Raw genomic sequence first — 19,932 nt, forward strand, 5'->3', positions numbered from 1 at the left:
AGAAGGCAATACATGTTAACAATAAAACAACGTTTATTGAAAGTAATATTTCCAAAACCTGGTTCGTGGCAGCAGGTTGGATGCAGTGACAAACAATATAGTAACACAAATGACACAATACTGCTGGTGAATGAATCCAGACTCTGGCTTTTCAGTGACTGTTAGGAAATGAGACTCCTGCTGGCTAACTGGCAGCAGTTCTGGCATTGCTACCCTTTAAAATTCTAGCTTTGCTACCCTTAGTTACCCATTAACTTTTATGAAACAAATTTACAAGTACCACAACAGACACTAAAAGGAAAAACAACAACAACAACAACAAAAAAAATCAAACCTTCCATCTTGTCCTTATTCTTGGTTTTGAGTGTTTTACTACGAATAATGTATGGCCTGTATAAATTATGACATTACTTTGTGATTATCACATGCCTAACATTAGTTAAAATACAATTTTAACCTGATTGCTAACTCTGTTCCAGGACATACAACCAGCTGTGGGCAGATGTCCACTTAGAGTTGAGCCGTCTGCTAACTGAGGAACTGTCTGCTGAGCCCCCTCGCCCAGAAAAGGACAGGGTGGTGTTCTTCCAGCGTCTTGCAATGCTTTATGTGCGCTACATCCAAATCTTCAGACAGCTGGAGAAGCTGTATGACCAGATGATCCATCCTCAGAAGAGGCGAGTCGTTCGTGCGATTCTTGATGGTGTAATGGGAAGGGTGCTAGAGCTGAAGAATGAAATGGTGGAAAAAGAGTTTTCAGAGTACCACTACATGGATGACGTCCTTCACGACTTGAAGCTTACACCTGTGAGTTTCATGTTTCAATGCAAGTATAATGAAATTACCTCAACAAAATTTCATTGACTTATTCACAGCAGGCATTGGATTTATCAGGGATGACCATTCAGTTTTGACAAAACTCGACATATGTTTCTTTGTTGTCACTCTAGGCAGACCTTGAGATTCCTATCCCTCGCTATTTCATCAGTGACCGCAGCAAAGAACTCCAGGAACGAAAGACATTGTTGACAGACATCCTTAAAATGGTGGAGGTTACTGAAAGCCCAGAGGTGAGTTGAAATGTAGCCATCTTATTTTCTTATTTAAATCTTATTTAAAGCCCTTTAGGTGCAGGACTTGGAATTTTCTGACTTTCTTTGTTCTTTTATGATTTCATTTTGTTACATCCAAAATCTTAACAGGATAAAAGTTTAATATATACAGTATGTGCTCTAACTGTGAAACAAAAATAATAACTTTAATTGAATGACTGCTACATTTAATGAATCAATGGCAAGCAGAAAATGATTTCAGATGTTTTGTCCACTTTTCAGCCTCTATTGGGGAAGGACATGAGTCAAGAGGAGGCCATTAAGATCATTCAAGTGGCGGAGAGGGCCCGCCAAGGACGCCTTAGGGCAAAGTTGAATGAAGAAAGCAGAAATATGAACAGGATGTACAGGACCAAGGACCCAGGAACAGCTGGCATTGAGCTGGCCGCAGTCTGCATTCAGAAGGTTGTCAACATAATCCTACATGCCTCTTTCTCAGCCTCTTTCTTTGGCTTACGTCATCTTCCATGCTGAAAAATTTGGTTGAATGTGTGCAGGTGTGGAGGGGCTACACACAGAGGAAGAGAGCAAAGATCGCCCGGGATGAAGAAATGATTTTCCTGGGAATGGTGAGTAAAATGGACCATCAGTTTTGCTAGTTGTCTTAAACTGTAAAAATAGGTCCACAATGTTTCACAAAACCACCAGCAGTTCAAATGAAACCAGTCTAAAAGCTGAATGATATGTATACTTTAAGACCTTATGTCATCCTCTGTCTTGCCTGAGATTAAGTTAAGACAGACATACTGGCATTTTTAAACCTTTGTTCTGTTAAAAAAAGCAACTATATCATGAAAGCTGTCGTGCAATATTTTGAATGAATATGAAAGTGCTTTTTATATGTAATTTCCTTCTGAGAGCTTGCAGTAAATAAAGGAGTGTAGGTTTTTATAGTAGGGTTAGTAAGGTGCTGATCACTTAGTAAACCATCTGAGGGTGACTACAACACAGTGACAGAAGCTACAACCAATCACATAACTTCAAACAAAGTGACAAACACTGTGTCTTGTAACTCATATGGAGATTTATGTTTTGGTTAAGTATCTTACCAAATGTTAAGAATACATACATTTAAATAGATTTCTTTCTAAATAGAGGTACATTACACAAAATACAAGGAAATGTGCTGCTACTGGATAATTGATGTGTTTTGAGTTTAAATTTTTAAGTGTTCAGCAAAACGAGTTTTTACTGCTCTACTCGTCTTTTCAACATGTGTCTTACCACAGGGGCAAGTGATAAGATAAATGACTGCTTTAGCATGAAGTGAAGTATTTCCTTTAATAGGTATCTCTTTACCTCTGTGAAGATGTTTAAAGCTGTTACAATGGAGCACAGACTATGTTTGGTCACTCCCATGTTAGGCCATGGATCCAAAATACCAGGGGCCATGTCCTGCAGAAATCACTGCCCAGGCCAGTGAAGCTTGCACACGGATTAAACAGGAGGAGCATGAAGATGACTATCAGAAGTCTGTAGTGGCTGTCACAAACCAACTACGGGATGTGGAAGGTCATGACATGAGCAAGACCATGAAAGACCAAATCCGACAATGGTTCATTGAATGCCGGTAAGGTGGATTGTAATGCTTTTTGTTATATTAGTGGAGCATTTCCACATTCAGTGAAATTAATCAAATAGTTGTGTTCTCTTCTGTTTGCTTGTTTTTAAATAGAGATGCTACAGGATCATTCCCAGACTATCCAGATGAAGAGGATGGAGGCTCGGCTTTCATTTTTGCTGAAAAGGAACCTCAGCAGGTAAAATACCTCCTGGGACAAAAATATGCTGAAATTTTATAGTAGTTTTCAGAAGGAGACTGATGTGTGTGCACACATTTTGCAGTTAATGGAAGAAATTGCTGCAAAGGAAGAGGAGGATTCCAACAACAAGCCAAAAGGGAAAGAGGAGAAGAAGGAGAAGGGGAAGAAGGACAAGGGGAAAGATAATGAGAAAGTAAGTGCTCACAACCATATGAAATACATTTTTATGATTTAAAATGGATTAGATTATGGAATAAGTGTGATTTCACATATTCAAACCGATCTAACAGTATCATTCTGCACAGTCAGTGAATAAATGTAACTTTATTCTGAATCACAGGAAGAGGAGGCAGGTTTGAAGATGCTGCCTTCGGCTTTTCTGTTGGACTTGGAAATGGGGAACAAAACCTTTGTAGGTATGTTGAAACTGAAAAAAGGTGAAGATATCCAGTGGAAAGTCAACACTTTTAAGTTCACATTCAGTTCAAAACCATTTTTTTAGTGTGTTGTCTAGATGGGAGAGCAATGTAATAGTTACTCATTTACATAAATAAGGACTGAATTGAATTGTCATCCTCAGATTTTTGGCAAACTCGCAACGAGTCCACAAACTTCAGCCAGAGGCACGAGGTGGAGCTGATCAAAGAAAATAAGAGAAAAGTCATTGAGGCAGAGATAAGAGTACAGGTGACGCTGACTACAGAATAAAAAGCATTTTGAAGTGCGTTAGGAATTCAACAATCAAACTAACCGGAAATTGAGCATCAATTCAATAATTTTAGCAGCTCATTGTCTCTTTCTTTGGTGTTTAAAGCTGATTAAAGCACCACCTGCAGATGCACTCACTGATCTGTTTTGCTTGTATCAGGTTGATGAGAAGATGAGACAAGAGCTGGCTGAATGGAAGCTCGCTGTGGATAAAGACAAGGGTGGTAAAACCAAAGGAAATGCCAAGGTAGTAAGTGAAAGACAAAGAACACATTGTATTTGTTTGAGAAGTTTGGTTACAGTTGACATAACTGTGAGCTGTGTTGTGATATTTTTTTAACCCTGCAGAAGAAGAAAGGGTCAAAGAGTGGGAAGAAGAAGAAAAAGGAGAAAGATTTGACATCTGATAGGTGAGGTCACACAGTGGATGCACTGATGCAGTGTAAACGTTTCAGTACAGAACTGAGTTGTGCACACTCGACAGATTAGTGCAAATATAGAGAAAATGATTACATGATTTATTCACGTCTATTAGGACTCTTGAGTCTCTGTGTCAGGAGCTGGTGGAACAGGGCTTGTTGAAACAGGCAAACAATGTTAGGCTGCAGGATTACTTGGGTAAGACTTTGTATATTGTTTGTGTGTTGTGTTTCAGAACTGATTTTGTGTTTCTATGATCATAATTGTATGGAGATTTTAATCTGAATGCAATCAATGCAAAGGTAACTAGAGGCTATTTAATGGCAGTGTGCTGCCCTCTTCTGGTGTGTGATTGCCAAAACACTATGATCACAATGAACAATTTCTTATTTGAAGTCTTTTCTTGCAGTTTTCCCAATAATTCACTTTGCAGATTAATAGCGATTGGTCTTCATAGTTGTTTCCCCCTCTTCCTAGGTGACTATAGCTACTTAGGGACCACACTGAGGCAAAATGACATTGAGCCCATGCCATCAATGTCAGATGTGCGGCAGGTCTTATCTCTTTATGCTATTTTACCATTAGGTATGAAAGTTATTCAAGTCATATTCAAAATAAATGCAACTGAAAATATTCATCATGGTTTGAATGTAAGATGCATGTTGTCTGCAGGCTCTCAGGTGGTTCATGAGAAGGCTCCTCTGACAAAGGCCATCCTACTGGCAGGGCCGGCAGGCGTGGGTAAGAAGATGTTGGTTCATGCAATCTGCCAGGAGACGGGTGCCAACCTGTTTGATCTGTCTCCCCTGAACACATCAGGAAAGTACCCAGGCAAGAGTGGCCTTACCATGATGCTTCACGTGGTGTTTAAGGTAACATGCATCTATCTATCTATCTATCTATCTATCTATATATATATATATATATATATATATTTTTTTTTTAAGTCATAATCCTCACCTACAATGTTTGAGTGTAAATTTAATCCAACCTGTATGAATGATGTTTAAGAGGTGTCATGACTAAAAGCTGTAAATCAAACAGTGGCTATCTGAGTATCTTCCCAGCCTGGGTTGTGAAATGTGGGGCAGTATGTTGTCCTGTCGTACTTAGGACTATGATTAAGTTAAGTTAATATTTCGTGGTGAATTTGATGGAGCATGAAGACTTTTTTGAAGTGCCTCTCACTGGTATGAACATTTTGACTTGCCCAGAAAGTAAAAATGCAGTTCTGCATAATCATCTTCGCACAGGTTGCGAGATTGCTTCAACCTTCGGTAATATGGATTGAAGACACGGAAAAGATGTTCTACAAGAAAGTTCCCAAGGAAGAAAAAGAGGTATTTCTGAGCAAGATGAAAGATGAACATCTTTATCATGCTGTTTAAATGTTGATTTGCATGGTAATTAAAACCAGTTTTCATGTGTAAACAGTTAGATCCCAAACGCTTGAAGAAAGACTTGTCCAAGTCTCTCAAGTTGATCAAAGCAGAGGATCGTGTTCTGATCATAGGAACAACTAAAGACCCGCTAAGTGCTGATATCAAGTCACTGTGTAAAATGTACAGCAAAATCATTCTCATCCCCAGACCTGACTACGGCTCAAGATACAGTAAGAATAGAAACAGTTGAAGTTGTCAGTATTAAGTTAATGATCTCTTTGGCTGTGGGTGAGAAAAAATACCTTTGACTCTGTCTTCAGTCTTGTGGAAGAAACTGATCAAAAAGCAGGGAGGTGATGTAACCAGTGCGCTGGACCTCAGCTCCCTGGCGAAGATTTCTGATGGTTACACACCAGGTCACATGGTCCAGGTGATCCACAGTGTTGTCACCAAGCGTCGCATCCTGCAGCAGGCAAACAGACCACTGACTGCTGCCGAGTTTGTTGCTCCATTAGCCAAGATCGACCCCGTGTTTCAGGAAGAAGAGGAGGCCCTTAAAGTACAGTGCATTTGTCATATTTTGTTTCTGCTGCATTTTCATGATTGTAACTGCTTTGCTGGCAACTTATTTTAATAACATGATTGTATTTGCTTAGTTTGTTCTTAAATTATTGATTTTTTTTCTTGCATATCACCAGAATTGGTATGCAAAGACCCCCCTGGGAAAGAAGAGGATTAAAGCTGCCACAGGAAAGGAAGAAGAGGAGGCACCTGTTAAAGGCAAAGATGCAAAGAAAAAAAGGAAAAAATAAGTTTGCGTATCATGTTTTCATCACAACTGAATCTAGAGTGTGTGAATTGCCTTCTGTTAACTGTCCCCTAATAAATAAATACATTAAATTGAAAGCGGCCATGTTTTTGTTGCGTGTTTTGCTGTTGGGGCTGTCAGTATTTGAGGATGCAGCAGACATTTGTAACCAGTGAAATACTTACACTAGAAAACATAATACAGTATCATTCTTTGACCAATTACTGAAACTTGCTCCAAAGAATAACATATATAACTGCTCTATTTCTGCTCTTATCACTAATCAAATCTCAGCATTGTTTTCCTTCTCCGTGTTTGTGTTATATTTGCTTTAAACCTTGTGATACCTTCTTCTACGTGCGATTATTTTTGGACTTGATCCACTGGATGACTGGTCCTTGTTGAAATATTTACCACAATATTCAGCCGAACAAACTACATATTCCTTAGGAATATGGTCTGAAATGCATTAAGTGGCGTGGCTGGGGTGCACTAACTCCTATGGCAACTGTATATCAGATCCAAGGCCACGCTGTAATTAGACATGCCAAGACTGTCTCTTTTATTTGCTTCAGTCAAGGTCATCTAAGGTTGTTCTACTGTATGGCTATGGCTGCCTGGCTATGACATGAAATTCTACATTTGAGAAAATAGCACACTACCATTATGGTGTTAGACACAACACCTGGGTGAGATGACTTTCTAGGTCCCAGGACTGATGAACACATGACCATGGTAGATCGAATATATACAGTATTTTGAACATATTTATGTTCTTCCATTATGACGGCTGTCAGGTGTAGAGAGTCTGAACCAGAGGAAATGTGACACACAGGAGGGGGGAGTGTTTCCAAACAAGGATCCAGAGGCTTAGGTGGCGTGTTCAGCTGTTTTGTCGAGTTCTAAATTCACTCAACACATCCTCACGTTGCCTCAGTTCCTTTAACATTACTTTATTTTTAGCCTATGTACGCCATTGGTAGGATGCTACACAAGTGAAGGCCCACATTTCAAGATTGTTGACCATTTTCACTGTGGCGGGACATGATTTCGGACCTTTACTTATGTCAATCACAGGGATTTGACATCCAGTGAAATGCATGTTCTGTTGGGGATGCATAAGCAGAAATTCTTCAGATGTACCTAAACTTGACTGTCATCCTTTCCCACTCAAATGTCTGAGAAAGCTGTTAAAAGCTTTGTAATGAATGGGCTGCTTGCTCTGTAAAATGAGACTGGTTTGCCTCTGCGAGCCATCATTCCCGTCTCACTGATGACAAGTTGTTTTTTGTGCCCCAGACTGCACAGAGATTATCCTGTCGAGCTTCACTGGACTTAGGAGTGCTCGGCGGCACATGGAGCTGTCTGTCAAACTGAGGCGAACACAATGCTGGGTAGCGTTGGCTTTGTTCTGTCTTGCTGTCAGGATGAGGGAACCCCACAAATTTTGATCTTGTTGTTGTAATGCAAACAGAAACACCTTAGCCCAACATATGTTGGGGTATGAGGAGCTAGAGGTGGGTGCATTGGCATTTCCCTGCTATGTGGAATCAATATCTGCTTTGCATGGCTGCTGTGTTAGTTTTATTGCTTTGTTTTTTAGTCTGATGTCCTTTAAGCACCTAGAATTGACGGCTCAGTCATCACAGCAGCAAACCACCTTCACTTACTCTGATGTCAGTACACAAGGGAATTTGGTTCGGACGTTATTTACGAGAGGATGAGTGTGCCTTTATATCGTTTAATCTTTTGTGACCTTTCAACTGCAGCAGTGGTGGAAACTCCCTGTGGAGATCCATGTACTTTGATCTCTCTAACCAGAGGTTTAGCACACTGACAGATATGGGTCAGTATTGTAAAGAGCACGTGATTAAACTACATGAGCCTTATAATGCACAGACTGATGTAATTCTGCTTTGGACTGAAGATCTTTGCCAGCAACCTGATAGTGAACTTGATTGTGTGCAAAGCAACACACCCATGTGCAGAATGCAGAAATTGTGTAGACTACACACCTACATCTTCATAGTACATGAAGGTATCTTTCACTTACTGAGATGCTTTCAAATAATTTGCACTAAGCCTGTCTCTCACTCATTCATGCACACTAGAAAAACATCACGCTAAGCCTATTGTATACATTTTGATTGTTTTTACTGATGCTGGACATGAGTTACCTCTCACCATTAAAGCCAAAGCTATCTTTGCCCTCATACTGACAGAAGGCTATTTTGGAGGTTAGTGTGTGGGGAGAGATATGTCAGCTGTTCAGCACTACACGCCATCAAAGCGAGGAAAAAAGAGAAAGCACTATAGGCTGTCTGCTTTGGGGACGGGGACGCAGCTCACAAACCTGGGCATGCTCTCCTTTGGCTAAATGTTTGTTGTTAATCTGAAAGGCTTTGTGAGAAACAAGACAAGACTCGAGAGATCTGTTGCCATGGTGGATGTTTTATGCAGCTCTTTTTTCCGGTGACTGTGTTTTGTTTTTTGCCATCGGTGTGAGAAGAGGGCATGCAAGGATTTATTCTCTCTAGAAAACACCTGTCTAAGTTGAAGGTGGGTGCATCACTGCATTTAAATCTGATATGTATGTTCTTGTGTTATTTTGGTGGTTTTGAATTTTAGAATTTTATGGAAGTGCTGATGCAAAACTATAGTTGAATGTGGAACATGAGTTTTAAGATATGGTTTCCTGTTAGGCCAAATTCTTAGTGAGTATATTGTTTATTTCACTCTTAGCTGTTTTGAGTTGTTTTTATTTCCATCTCGCTGGATTTATCATAACTTTGAAGTCCTCTAGAGTTAATCTAGATGATGGTTGGCAAATCCACTGTCATTGTGTGACGCATTATGAAATGTCATTTTAGCTGGTATGAGATAGACAACCCTCCTCTTGCAGTGCTTAAACAGCCTCATGTCCCTAATGACAGTGGGAGGAGCCGACTCCACTCCGAAAAGTGTTTCATGGTCTCAAATATCATATCAATCACTCTGGTAATCGGCAGTTCTCATTTGGCCACTCGTTTGTTTTTTAAAGCTGCCCAGTTCAGCGCATGCAGCCTCATGGAGGTGGCATCACAGCTGAGTCTATATTGGTGGTGCTGAGCTCAGCCAAGTGAGGTGACAGAGATTACTCTCCTTCTCCTTACTGAGGAGGACTGGCATGCCATCACAGGGATAAACCATATGAGGGTGATGCCACATGTATCCATCTTGACCATGTTGCCATTTTGGAAGTGATGGTTTATATGATTATTAGCCTGAGGGGAATTTGTTTGGCATGCAAGACATATATTGCTATTCTAAATCAATATCTACAGTGTAGACCTGAAAAGCATCTGAATGCCAGTAAGTGTGAATGAGGTGTGAATGAGTTGCTGGTGGTTTTATGGCAGGCCCCGGTATCCCATTTTACAGCGATAAAAGGCATTATTTTCTGAGCCAAACTATTACCTAATACATAGTTTCATTATGTTGTAGTTGTAGCCCCTCTCTGATAACTGTGGTGAAAAGCAAACAAGAACCCACAATCACATTGAGAGAAGAGCAGCAAGCATGGGAGACAACAAAGCTGGAGGAATAGTAGCTGCTGCAAGTAAGTTCTCACACACAGTTGTAATTTCAGTGTAGACAATGCAATGAGCTTTTGACTTTCTAATGCTGCGTGTGTGTTTGTGTGTGTGTCTGTGTGTGCGTGCCAGAGAACCGTCTGCAGGTGGTGAAGGCCTTGGAGGACGTAGAGGTGTCTGAGTGTGAGAGCTGCTCCTTTGAGGTGACCCTTAACCTCGCCTACATCGAGGGTGTGTGGACCAGAGATGGGATGCAGCTCAAGTCGAAGCCCAACTGTCGCATCAGCACGCATGGGAAGAAGCACTCCCTCATACTGAACAGAGTGGCTTTGGGAGACGCAGGCCTGTTCTCTTTTCAGGCCAACGGCATTCAGACGTCCGGCAGACTCAGTGTCAGAGGTAAGATGGTGTTATAGACTGTGCTACTTCAATGGCATCAGTATTTCATTCTGTGTCCATGGTACCAAGACAATGGACATGTCAGGTCAAATCAAGATCAAAGCCGAGACCTGACCAAGGCCTAAATATTCAAATCATATAGCAAATAATTAGAATATGCTTGCATTTGTATATTACTGCGTAAGGTAATAGCCTAATGTAGATTAAGTGTTTTGTTGATTTATACAATTGCACATGAGTAAATAAGCAAAAAATAAAACATAAGATAGATAAAGGACCATGCACATTGTGAAATCTTAGTTGATCCAACAGGAAAAAATAATGCTCAAATGTCTTTCAGCCACATTAGCGACAGGTCTCTGAGGATGGTCAGTCATTTGGCCCACCACTACCACTCCAGATATTCATGGTCCCTAGAGGATGAATCCTTGTGACTTTTCTGCTAGCAGAGACATTTTTGGTTTCTATTGAAATATCCCAACAGACATTCATGGTGCCCAGATGAAGAATTGTAATAATTTTGATCACTTGACCTTTCATCTAGTTATACATTGTCCAATGCATTAGTTTATGAACCTGCAAAACTAATGAACTTCCCATCAACCTCAGCGCTACTTTATGTTTAGTACTAATTAACAATTGTTAGCATGCTAGTGCGCTAAATTAAGATTGTAAAATGGTAAATGTTATACCTGCCAAACATCAACATGTACCATTATACATACAGCTGTGCCTACAGTCTCACAGAGCTGCTGGCATGGCTATAAAAACACTTTGAATCATTTTGCTACATCAGAGCCTCATCACCTGTATGAATTAACAAACAACACTCAAACACTCTCACCAAAAAGTCATTGCTTTTACTGAATTTTAAAGCCATGTTTCGGTTATCTTCTGCCAGCTAGGGACATCCAGATAGTGAAGGAACTGGAGGATGTTGATACAATGGAGCGTCAACTCGTGAACTTCCTGTGTGAGGTCAACCAGGTGGATGTGGATGGTCGGTGGTACAGAGATGACTGCCGAATTCGACATGGCGACAACATCAAAATCAGACACCAGGGTAAGAGGCCAACCGCATGGGTTTATTGAAACTAAAGCCTAAAGAGTAGAAATACTCCTCAGTGATTGTTTCTTTGTACACTCAACTTTGCCAAGAAGCTGCTCACCGTGGTTGTACCAGCAGTTCCTAGGTGTAAATGTATATATAAAAAGAAAGTATTAAACCTGGTTACATACGCTACATTTTGCTGTGATCTGATTGTAGGTAAAACACACACTCTGTCATTCAAGTCAGTCAGGCCAGAGCATGCTGGAGAGATCAGATTCACTGCAGAGCGTGTTTCATCCTATGCAACTCTCACAGTCAAAGGTGAGCCGCTTATTATGTCACAATTTAACATGGAATAATGAAGGAAATGATGCCTGACCCCATTCGCTCACTTAAGGTTCACAGCCTGTTCCTCCCTTTCTCAGAGCTCCCAGTCCAAATAGTGCGTCCTCTGAGGGTCAAGATAGCCATGTATCGCCACCGGGGTCTGCTGGAATGTCAGGTGTCACGGCCTAATGCTCAGGTCAGGTGGTACAAGAACAGGAAGGAGCTCCTGCCAAGTAAGAAGTACCAACTAATCAGCCAAGATATCTACAGGCAACTGACCATCGATGACGTCTGCTCTTCAGATGAGGACACCTACACCTGTGATGCAGGAGATGACAAAACCTCTTGTCAGCTTCTGGTGGAGGGTGAGATGCCTGCTTACAACAATCATATAAGTCACAATGATTTATGGCCTACAGTGATTTTTGCATTCATGCAACCACACCCTCAAGATACTTACCATATCATCAGTGATGCCTACTTGCAAACGTGTTTCTAATGTGCAAACTACACATATAGAGTGATATTTGTATCATTATAAATGAGGAGTTGTGTTAGTAGTGGTATGTGTTTCATGGCTGTACATGCAGAGCAGGCTATCAGCATAGTAAGGGGGATGAGCTCAGTGGAGGTGATGGAGCCAGAGCCAGCGCTCTTCCAAGTCGAGACCAGCCTGAAGTCAGGGAGGCCGCCCCGGTGGACCCTGAATGGTGAGGTGCTGGAGCCCAGCGCAGCAGTGAACATCAACAGGGAGGGCACCCTCCACAGCCTCTGTGTCACTTCCACTGACAGCTCCATGTCAGGCCCTGTGCTCTTTGTAGCTGGCAAGAGTCGTTCCACTGCCCAGCTTACTGTCAAGGGTGAGTATGGAAGAAATACTGTGGATAAAGCAATCTGAAGCTGTCATAGCATTGGATGTTTAATTGTTATTATTGTACTGTAACAATGTACAACCATTTATTATTGAAGTGGATAAATTGAATGAATTTATAGAAAGAGTGTCTCATTAAGCAGCTTTACATCCACTCCTCCTCTAGAGCGACCCCTTCAGGTTGCCCACCACTTGGACGACGTCGAGGTGAAGGAGAACAGCTCTGTGACTTTGAGCTGTGGGTTTGCCCCCTCTCCCAGGGTGGTGCGGTGGTTTAAAGGTCGCACAGCTCTGAAGACCTCAAACAAGTACAGCATGAAGAGGGAAGGGAAACGGGCACAGCTGACCATTCATGGCTTGACAGGGATAGATGCAGGACAGTATCGCTGCGTGGCTGGAGGCGCACAGAGCACCGCACACGTGAAAGTAGAAGGTAGGTTGGACTTGGTCTGAGGAAAGCTGGGGTATGAATTAAGGTAATAACACTTTCTATATTGGCTGTTCATTGTTTCCAGATTTACTGTATGTTAGCTCAGTTGATCATTTGGCATCATCTTCTTCCCCCTTAATTGCAGTGCGAACATTGAAGTTGGTTAAACACCTTGAGCCAGTTGAAATTGAGGAGGATGGCTTTGCCACGTTCTCATGTGAGCTCAACTACGTGATTGCCAATGTGGAGTGGCTCCTCAACAATGTGCGTCTATATTCCAACGCCATCAGCAGGATCCAGCACATGGGCACTATGCACAGCCTCACAATCAAAAAGCTGCGGCCACAGGAGAGCAGGGTCACCTTCAAAGCAGGCCTTCTCTCTGAGACTACCACCTTAAAGGTCAAAGGTCAGCAAGTGGAATAACTCAAGTGTATGATTAAGAGTTCTTCTGATGCTTAACTGTATATTTGTTTCCTTCTGAGAAACACAATGAATCATGTTATTGGCTCCAGAGCGTCCGGCAGTGTTCCTGAGGTCTCTGGAGGATGCAGTAGGAGAAGAGCAAGGGGAAGTCTGCCTGCAGTGTGAAATTTCCAAAGAAACAGTGACCCCCATTTGGAAGAAGGATGGTATGGTTCTGGCTGCTGATGATAAACATGAGTTACTCCAGTTTGGGAAGTCCATGGCACTGATCATTCATTCCTTGAGCAAGGATGATGCTGGGCAGTACACCTGTGACCTGGGCACCAGCCAGACCAAGGCTAAAGTTTCTGTACATGGTGAGTAGAAGGGAAAAAAAATGTCTGTGTTGTGTTCACATTAAGCTGTCCGCCTTTTGATGACAGTGCCGCCAAATGATTTATATAATGATAGAAGCACTTGCTAAGATATATTTACCGTAACATGGCTGCTTTGTTATTACATTTATCTGCAGACTTACACATCACTATTGTTCAGCGTATGAAGACAACATCTGTCCTGGAAGGCGAAAGCTGCACTTTTGATTGTCACCTCTCTCATGATATCAATGATGAGCCATCCTGGACCATCAATGGCCAGGTGGTGATCACCAATAGCCGTATCCAGGTTATCAACAATGGTCGAAAGTATAAGATGACCATCAGAGATGCTACGCTGACCGACGCTGGAGACGTGGTCTTCACGATTAAAGACCTAAGCTGCAGGACCATGCTCTTTGTTAAAGGTGAGTACCTGGCTGTCTCAGATAAAATGATCAGCACGGCTTTGTCTCTGTTTGTGTATGTCAGGAAACCTGTCTCTGTATTTTGTTTTAAAATGCATTTAAACATAAAAGCCTGAATGTAAGTTCTCTCCCTCAGAGAAGCCAGTGCACATCTTCAGGGACCTGTTGAACGTCAAGGCGGTGCCGGGTGAGGATGCAGAGCTGAGCTGCGAGATCACCAAACCAGACATCACCATCCACTGGCTGAAAAATGGCCATTTGATTAGGCAGAGCCCTAAATATGAGATGACTGTGGAGAAGAACCTGGCGAGACTGGTGATCAAGAATACCACCATCAGAGACTCTGGAGATTACTGCTGTGAGGCTGAAGGCGTTGCCTCACGTGCCAAGCTGGAGATCAGGGGTAGGTGTGGGCTTTCAAAATAATTCATATTTACAAAGTGGAATATTGACTGCAGTGTTATATGTGGAGCTTGAGTTTTCTAATCTTCATTATTCCTTTCAGAACTCCAGCACACATTTGCAAGGGAGTTAAGGGACACGGCAGCAGAGGAAAAGGGTAAAGTGACCCTGGAGTGTGAGACCAGGCGTCCTGCCAAGCGGGTGACCTGGCTGAAGGGCATGGTGGAGCTGAGGTCCGGTAGGAAGTATGTCATGAGGCAGAGGGGTGTGGTGCTGTCCCTGACCATCACCTGTCTGGAGAAATCAGACGCTGACATATACATATGTGATGTCGGTACCATGCAGAGCCGGGCACAGCTCACTGTACAAGGTGAGACCAGGACCACAGAGCATTGCCTCACTGTGGTCATGCATATTAACAGAATAACGATATATATGGTTGATACAGCACATGAGCAAATTAATATATCCTCACTGTGGATACAAATGCTGAACTAAAAACCTTTGACAAACCCCATAAAATATTGCTCAGGTTTTATCATTATTGAGTGTAATGTTCAGAAAATTACTGAGGATGTTGATTGAGGCATCCTTTCTATGTTTCTCTCAGGGCAGAGGGTGTTGATCCTGGATGAATTAGAGGATGTTGAGTGTCTGGAGGGCGACACAGTCACATTCAGGTGTCGAATTTGTCCCAGTGACTACACTGGGGTCAAGTGGTATCTGGACGAGACGCTGCTGTACACCAATGACCTCAATGAAATCCAGATGGTGCCTGGAGGCTACCACACCCTCACATTTAGGCAGCTCGCCCGCAGAGACACCGGCACTATCTCCTTTGCAGCAGGGGACAAAAGATCGTACGCCTCGCTGTTAGTTAGAGGTGAGACTTAAATCTGCCACAGAGATTTATCTTGTATCTTGTTATCTCACATTTCATTTGGTCTTAATTTGGCTTCATCTCTCTGTGTCACCAGAGAGGCGTCCCACCATCATTAAAGCACTGGAAGACTGTGAGGCTATTGAAGGTGGTGGTTTGGTTTTGTCTTGTGTGACCTCCAAGCCATGTCACATCCTGTGGTACAAAGATGGCTGCCTAATGTGGAACTCCTCAAGGTATTTCGCCAGTCGTTCCGGCTCTGAAGCCCGGCTGACGATTCGAGAGGTCTGCAACAACGATGCTGGAGTGTACGAGTGCAGTGCTGGATCTGTTACAACGAGAGCTGTTGTAACTGTCAAAGGTATGAATAGCATTTTATTTGACTGTTATTACACTTATTGCTTACTATCGCTCACCGTTAAATGCCAGAGGAATGTGGTCATGTAGGATCATATAGGTAACATTTGCAGTAACATTTGCTTTTCACATAATTGTTGAAAAATTCCTCCTGTTTTTCCTGTTTAGCCATCCCAGCAGAGTTCACCCAGCTACTACAGACTGCGGAGGCCAAAGAGGGGGAGAGAGTGACCCTGACTTGTGAATACTCTCTGCCAGGGGTTCAATTCCAATGGAGGAAAGGTTTTGAGAGTATCAGGTCTGGAGACAAGTATGTGATAAAACAGAGGAAGACCATCAATTCCCTAACCATCAAAGCCCTGAGGCCTGAGGACTCAGGAGAATATACCTGTCAGTGCAGAGATCACCGCACTACAGCAAGCCTCAAAGTACATGGTATGTCATTAAATTTTCCTTGCCTTCATGTGCATTTTTACCATACCTGATTATACCAAAAACTTGCAAGTCATTTTTTCTTTTTTTGTGATCTACCAACCATGCTTTCACGGGAGTGTATGATGTTAAACAAATTTTCTGTGCCTGATTGCTGCCGATTTGAAGTTGTGCTCTGCAGTAATACTGATACATGCACATTAACTCAGTCTATGGTCTAGACTGTGGTTTGACATAGCCACTTGAACAGCAGCAAACTGAACCTAAATTTTCTAAAAAATGTCACCTTTTGTTTTCCAGCTATCCCCATTACATTTATACAGCAGTTAAAGAACATGCAAGCAGAGGAAGGAAGCAATGTCATCCTGCGCTGCGAGCTGTCTAAACCTGGGATTCCAGTAGAATGGAGGAAGGGACATGAGCTGTTGAAGAACGGTGTTAAGTACCAGATAAGGAAAAGGGAGACCACGCTGGAGCTCCTGATATGGAAGCCTGTGCCTGAGGACAGTGGGGTCTACAGCTGTGTTTGTGCTGATCAGATGACATCTGCCACTCTCCAAGTCACTGGTAGGACGTGATTTACCAAAAGGCTGATGAGTTTCAAATCAGATTTCACAAATAACGCTGAGAATTATCAAGAATTCAACATCAGTAATTATTTATCTCACCAACGACTCCTCAGCTCTCCCAGTCACCTTCAAACAGAAGCTGAGGAACGTGCTGGTTGAGGAGGGCAACATTGCAGCTCTCCGCTGTGAGCTGTCCAAACCTGGTCAAACGGTGGAGTGGAGGAGGAGAGGGAATGAACTCATCAGGAGTGGAGAGAAATATCACATGAGGCAGAGAGACATGCTGATTGAACTGAGGATCTTTGATGTAACTCCTGAGGACAGCGATATCTACACATGCATCTGTGGAAACATAGAGACCACTGCAACTCTGACTGTTAATGGTAGCCATCATATTAATAGTCATATTAATGAAGGACAGAATAGATATATAGCAAGATGCAAAACATAATCAGTATTCTTTGCACTAGTGTAAAACCAAAATATCACAGTTAACCACAGGAAATTAGGCTACTTGCTGTTTAAATTCTTGATTTCTTTCTCATTAACTAACTGTATCTTTGCCTTTCAGCTCTTCCTGTCACCTTCAAGCAAAAGCTGAAGAACCTCCAAGTGGAGGAAGGACATAGCATCACGCTGTATTGTGAGATTTCTAAACCTGGTGTCCCAGTGGAGTGGAGGCTTGGAGGAGACCTGCTGGAGAATGGAGAGAAGTACCAGATGAAGCAGAGGGACTCAGCCCGGGAGTTGATCATCAGGGATGCTGATCCAGAGGACAGCGGGGTCTACACATGTGTCTGTAGAGAGCAGAGGACTAAAGCCACGGTTAAAGTTATTGGTATGGTTCATGTGTGCAGTGACGCTTATTCTGTTATTTTTCATTGTTTGTTGTCATTAGCCCTTTTTATGCCTGTGTACCGATGATACATACATCCATACGTCCATCCCATTCTCATAAACGCAGTATCTCAGGAATGCATTGAGGGAATGTCTTCAAACTTGTCACAAATGTTAACTTCGACTCAAGGATGAACTGATTAGTGGTCAAAGGTCACTGGGACCTCAAAAAACATGTTTTTGGCCATAGTTCAAGAATTCATACACTAATTATGGCAAAATTTCACAAGAATGTCTCATAGGACAAAATGATGAAGTGATAAGATTTCATCATAATATTCAGCAAAAACACTTATTATTCAACACCATAACTCAGGAACAGAAGGGGAGACTGTGACCATATTTCACATTTGGTCAGATAATGAATTGCTCGAATCTTGGGTGTCGACCTTGAAATTGGGTGATTGCATAGATCTTCTTTGCTGCTGGGTTGAAGATGTGTGTGTGAAGCATCCATGTTTAAGAATTTGTAGCTTCTTTGTAGCAACATCCATATTTGAAGCATTGTAGTCCAGCACAAGCTCATTGATTTTGCTGATATTGAGCTTCATGTGATTGTTGTTGCACCATGTGATGAAGCTCTGTACCAGTCCTCTGTACTTTTCTGGAAAAACAAAAATACACTTAATATCTTCTTTTAAAGTCTTCACCACATATATTATGTGACTGGACAGACATGGATGTAAACTCGACTGGTTGGCAGAGGCATTCAAGTGTGAGGCGGGAATTTTAGTTTAGAAGTGTATTGAGCTACCTGTAAAGAGCTTCTTTAACGTTTGTCCCCTTGTTCTGGTTTACATGTATAAACATTATCTGTGTTTGGTTCAATAGCTGTTCCTGCTACATTTAAAGTTAGCCTGAAGACCCAGGAGGCTGAAGAAGGGAACAGCGTGACTTTACGCTGTGAGCTGTCTAAGAAGGGAGTCCACGTGCAGTGGCAGAGAGGGGGTCAGGTGCTGTCCGAGGAGATATTTCGAGGAAAGTATCAGATGAAGATAGACGGAAAAACAGCTGAGATGACCATTCTCAACATCCAACCAGAGGACGCAGGGAAGTACAGCTGCATCACAGGAGATGAAAAAACTACAGCTGAAGTCAAAGTGAAACGTAAGTATGAAGCTTGCAAAGATCAATGAAAACATATTAGCTTTGCAGCACATTTAAAATGATGATTATATGACTGTAACTTGGCCATTTTGATGATGGCATCGTTCATGATTCAGTTGTCTCAGTATATATCTTGCTAACATAAGTCAAGCACCTGTGACTTAGCAAAACATAGTCACAGATCCCTTAAGATGTCGAGTGTGTGTGTATTTTGTATAGTGCAAAATCCAAAAACCCACACCTCTGATACCAAAGTGACTTTAAGGAGAGGGGTAACAGGAAAATGTAGGTGCCTGCTGTGTGTATTGCAGCATTGCAAGCCCATTTTGGTAAGCAAATCAATGCAATCAATGAATACAGGATTTTCTTACAAACCCACAACAGCACTTCCCGTGACATTTAAACGAGAGATCCAGTGTCTGGTGGTGAAGGAAGGGGAAAGTGGAGTTTTCTGCTGCGAGCTCTCCAAACCTGGAGCTCCAGTGGAGTGGAGAAAAGGCAGAGTCATCCTCAAACCTGGAGAGAAATATGAGCTGAAGCAGGAGGGGCGTCTCACTAAACTGCTCATCAACAACGTAGAGGAGAGCGATGCTGGCAAATACACCTGCAAGACTAAAGACAGCCAATCAACTGCTGAGCTCACTGTTCGAGGTAGGGGATGTTTAAGACAAAATTCCCCCACCAATGTAAGATTCATTCTTTTGTTAAGCACATTTCTTTCTTTTAAACAATGTCCTAATGTATTCAACAGAATCACCTGAGCGCAGACGTCAAAGAGGTCAGCTCTTATGAAGTGCAATAAAAACAAAATAGACCCAGTATTAGCACTGTGTGAGCTCCATTATGTCATTTCACTTAAGCTCAATGGAGAGATTATTGTTTCGTATCTTGTCACCCAGCATGCTTATGGCTAAATGTCACAGTACTCCATGTGTACTGTACTTTACTTCTCACAGGCTGGGTGAAAAGATGCAGCAGATGTGATGTAGATATGGGATGTTTAGGCAATAGTTTTGCAATTAGATACATCCCACACATACACAGTTCTCTAGCTTAACTCTAGCATTAGTATTTTCATGTAAGTGATACCATGTGTTTAATAGTTTGTGCCAGAAATAGTGCTTCTGCTGTGACATGGGGATAGAAAATGTAACTCACCACCTATAATGGATTATCATATAATCCATTGCATTCCACTCGGTTTAAACTGAATGGTTAGTTAGAAACATGATTATGAG

General features: G+C 42.1%; 2 protein-coding genes across 2 annotated transcripts in view; both read left to right on the forward strand.

The window, feature by feature from the left end:
- Positions 1-474: 474 nt before the first annotated feature.
- zgc:153738 (uncharacterized protein LOC558115 homolog) lies at positions 475-6,197 on the forward strand (the record flags this gene model as incomplete). Its single annotated transcript, XM_041935922.1, has 18 exons — positions 475-807; positions 951-1,070; positions 1,335-1,517; positions 1,610-1,681; positions 2,477-2,682; positions 2,788-2,872; positions 2,958-3,068; positions 3,216-3,291; positions 3,456-3,562; positions 3,744-3,830; positions 3,932-3,993; positions 4,119-4,201; positions 4,481-4,588; positions 4,676-4,875; positions 5,257-5,343; positions 5,438-5,615; positions 5,706-5,944; positions 6,084-6,197. Coding segments are annotated over 18 exons (2,451 nt in total), but the record flags the coding sequence as incomplete, so codon positions are not given.
- A 3,554-nt stretch (positions 6,198-9,751) lies between these two features.
- obscna (obscurin, cytoskeletal calmodulin and titin-interacting RhoGEF a) overlaps positions 9,752-19,932 on the forward strand; it is a 39,029-nt gene continuing 28,848 nt past the window's right edge. Inside the window, exons 1-16 of the mRNA XM_041935345.1 lie at positions 9,752-9,791; positions 9,898-10,164; positions 11,066-11,227; positions 11,432-11,536; positions 11,641-11,907; positions 12,133-12,402; positions 12,580-12,846; positions 12,989-13,252; positions 13,359-13,625; positions 13,781-14,050; positions 14,187-14,453; positions 14,556-14,822; positions 15,858-16,124; positions 16,422-16,688; positions 17,262-17,528; positions 18,419-18,694. Coding sequence (XP_041791279.1) covers positions 9,752-9,791; positions 9,898-10,164; positions 11,066-11,227; positions 11,432-11,536; positions 11,641-11,907; positions 12,133-12,402; positions 12,580-12,846; positions 12,989-13,252; positions 13,359-13,625; positions 13,781-14,050; positions 14,187-14,453; positions 14,556-14,822; positions 15,858-16,124; positions 16,422-16,688; positions 17,262-17,528; positions 18,419-18,694 — 3,790 coding nt within the window. The remainder of the gene's footprint in view (positions 9,792-9,897; positions 10,165-11,065; positions 11,228-11,431; positions 11,537-11,640; positions 11,908-12,132; positions 12,403-12,579; positions 12,847-12,988; positions 13,253-13,358; positions 13,626-13,780; positions 14,051-14,186; positions 14,454-14,555; positions 14,823-15,857; positions 16,125-16,421; positions 16,689-17,261; positions 17,529-18,418; positions 18,695-19,932) is intronic.

The sequence above is a fragment of the Chelmon rostratus genome, chromosome 4, assembly GCF_017976325.1.
Source record: "Chelmon rostratus isolate fCheRos1 chromosome 4, fCheRos1.pri, whole genome shotgun sequence".
Classification (NCBI taxonomy): Eukaryota; Metazoa; Chordata; class Actinopteri; order Chaetodontiformes; family Chaetodontidae; genus Chelmon; species Chelmon rostratus.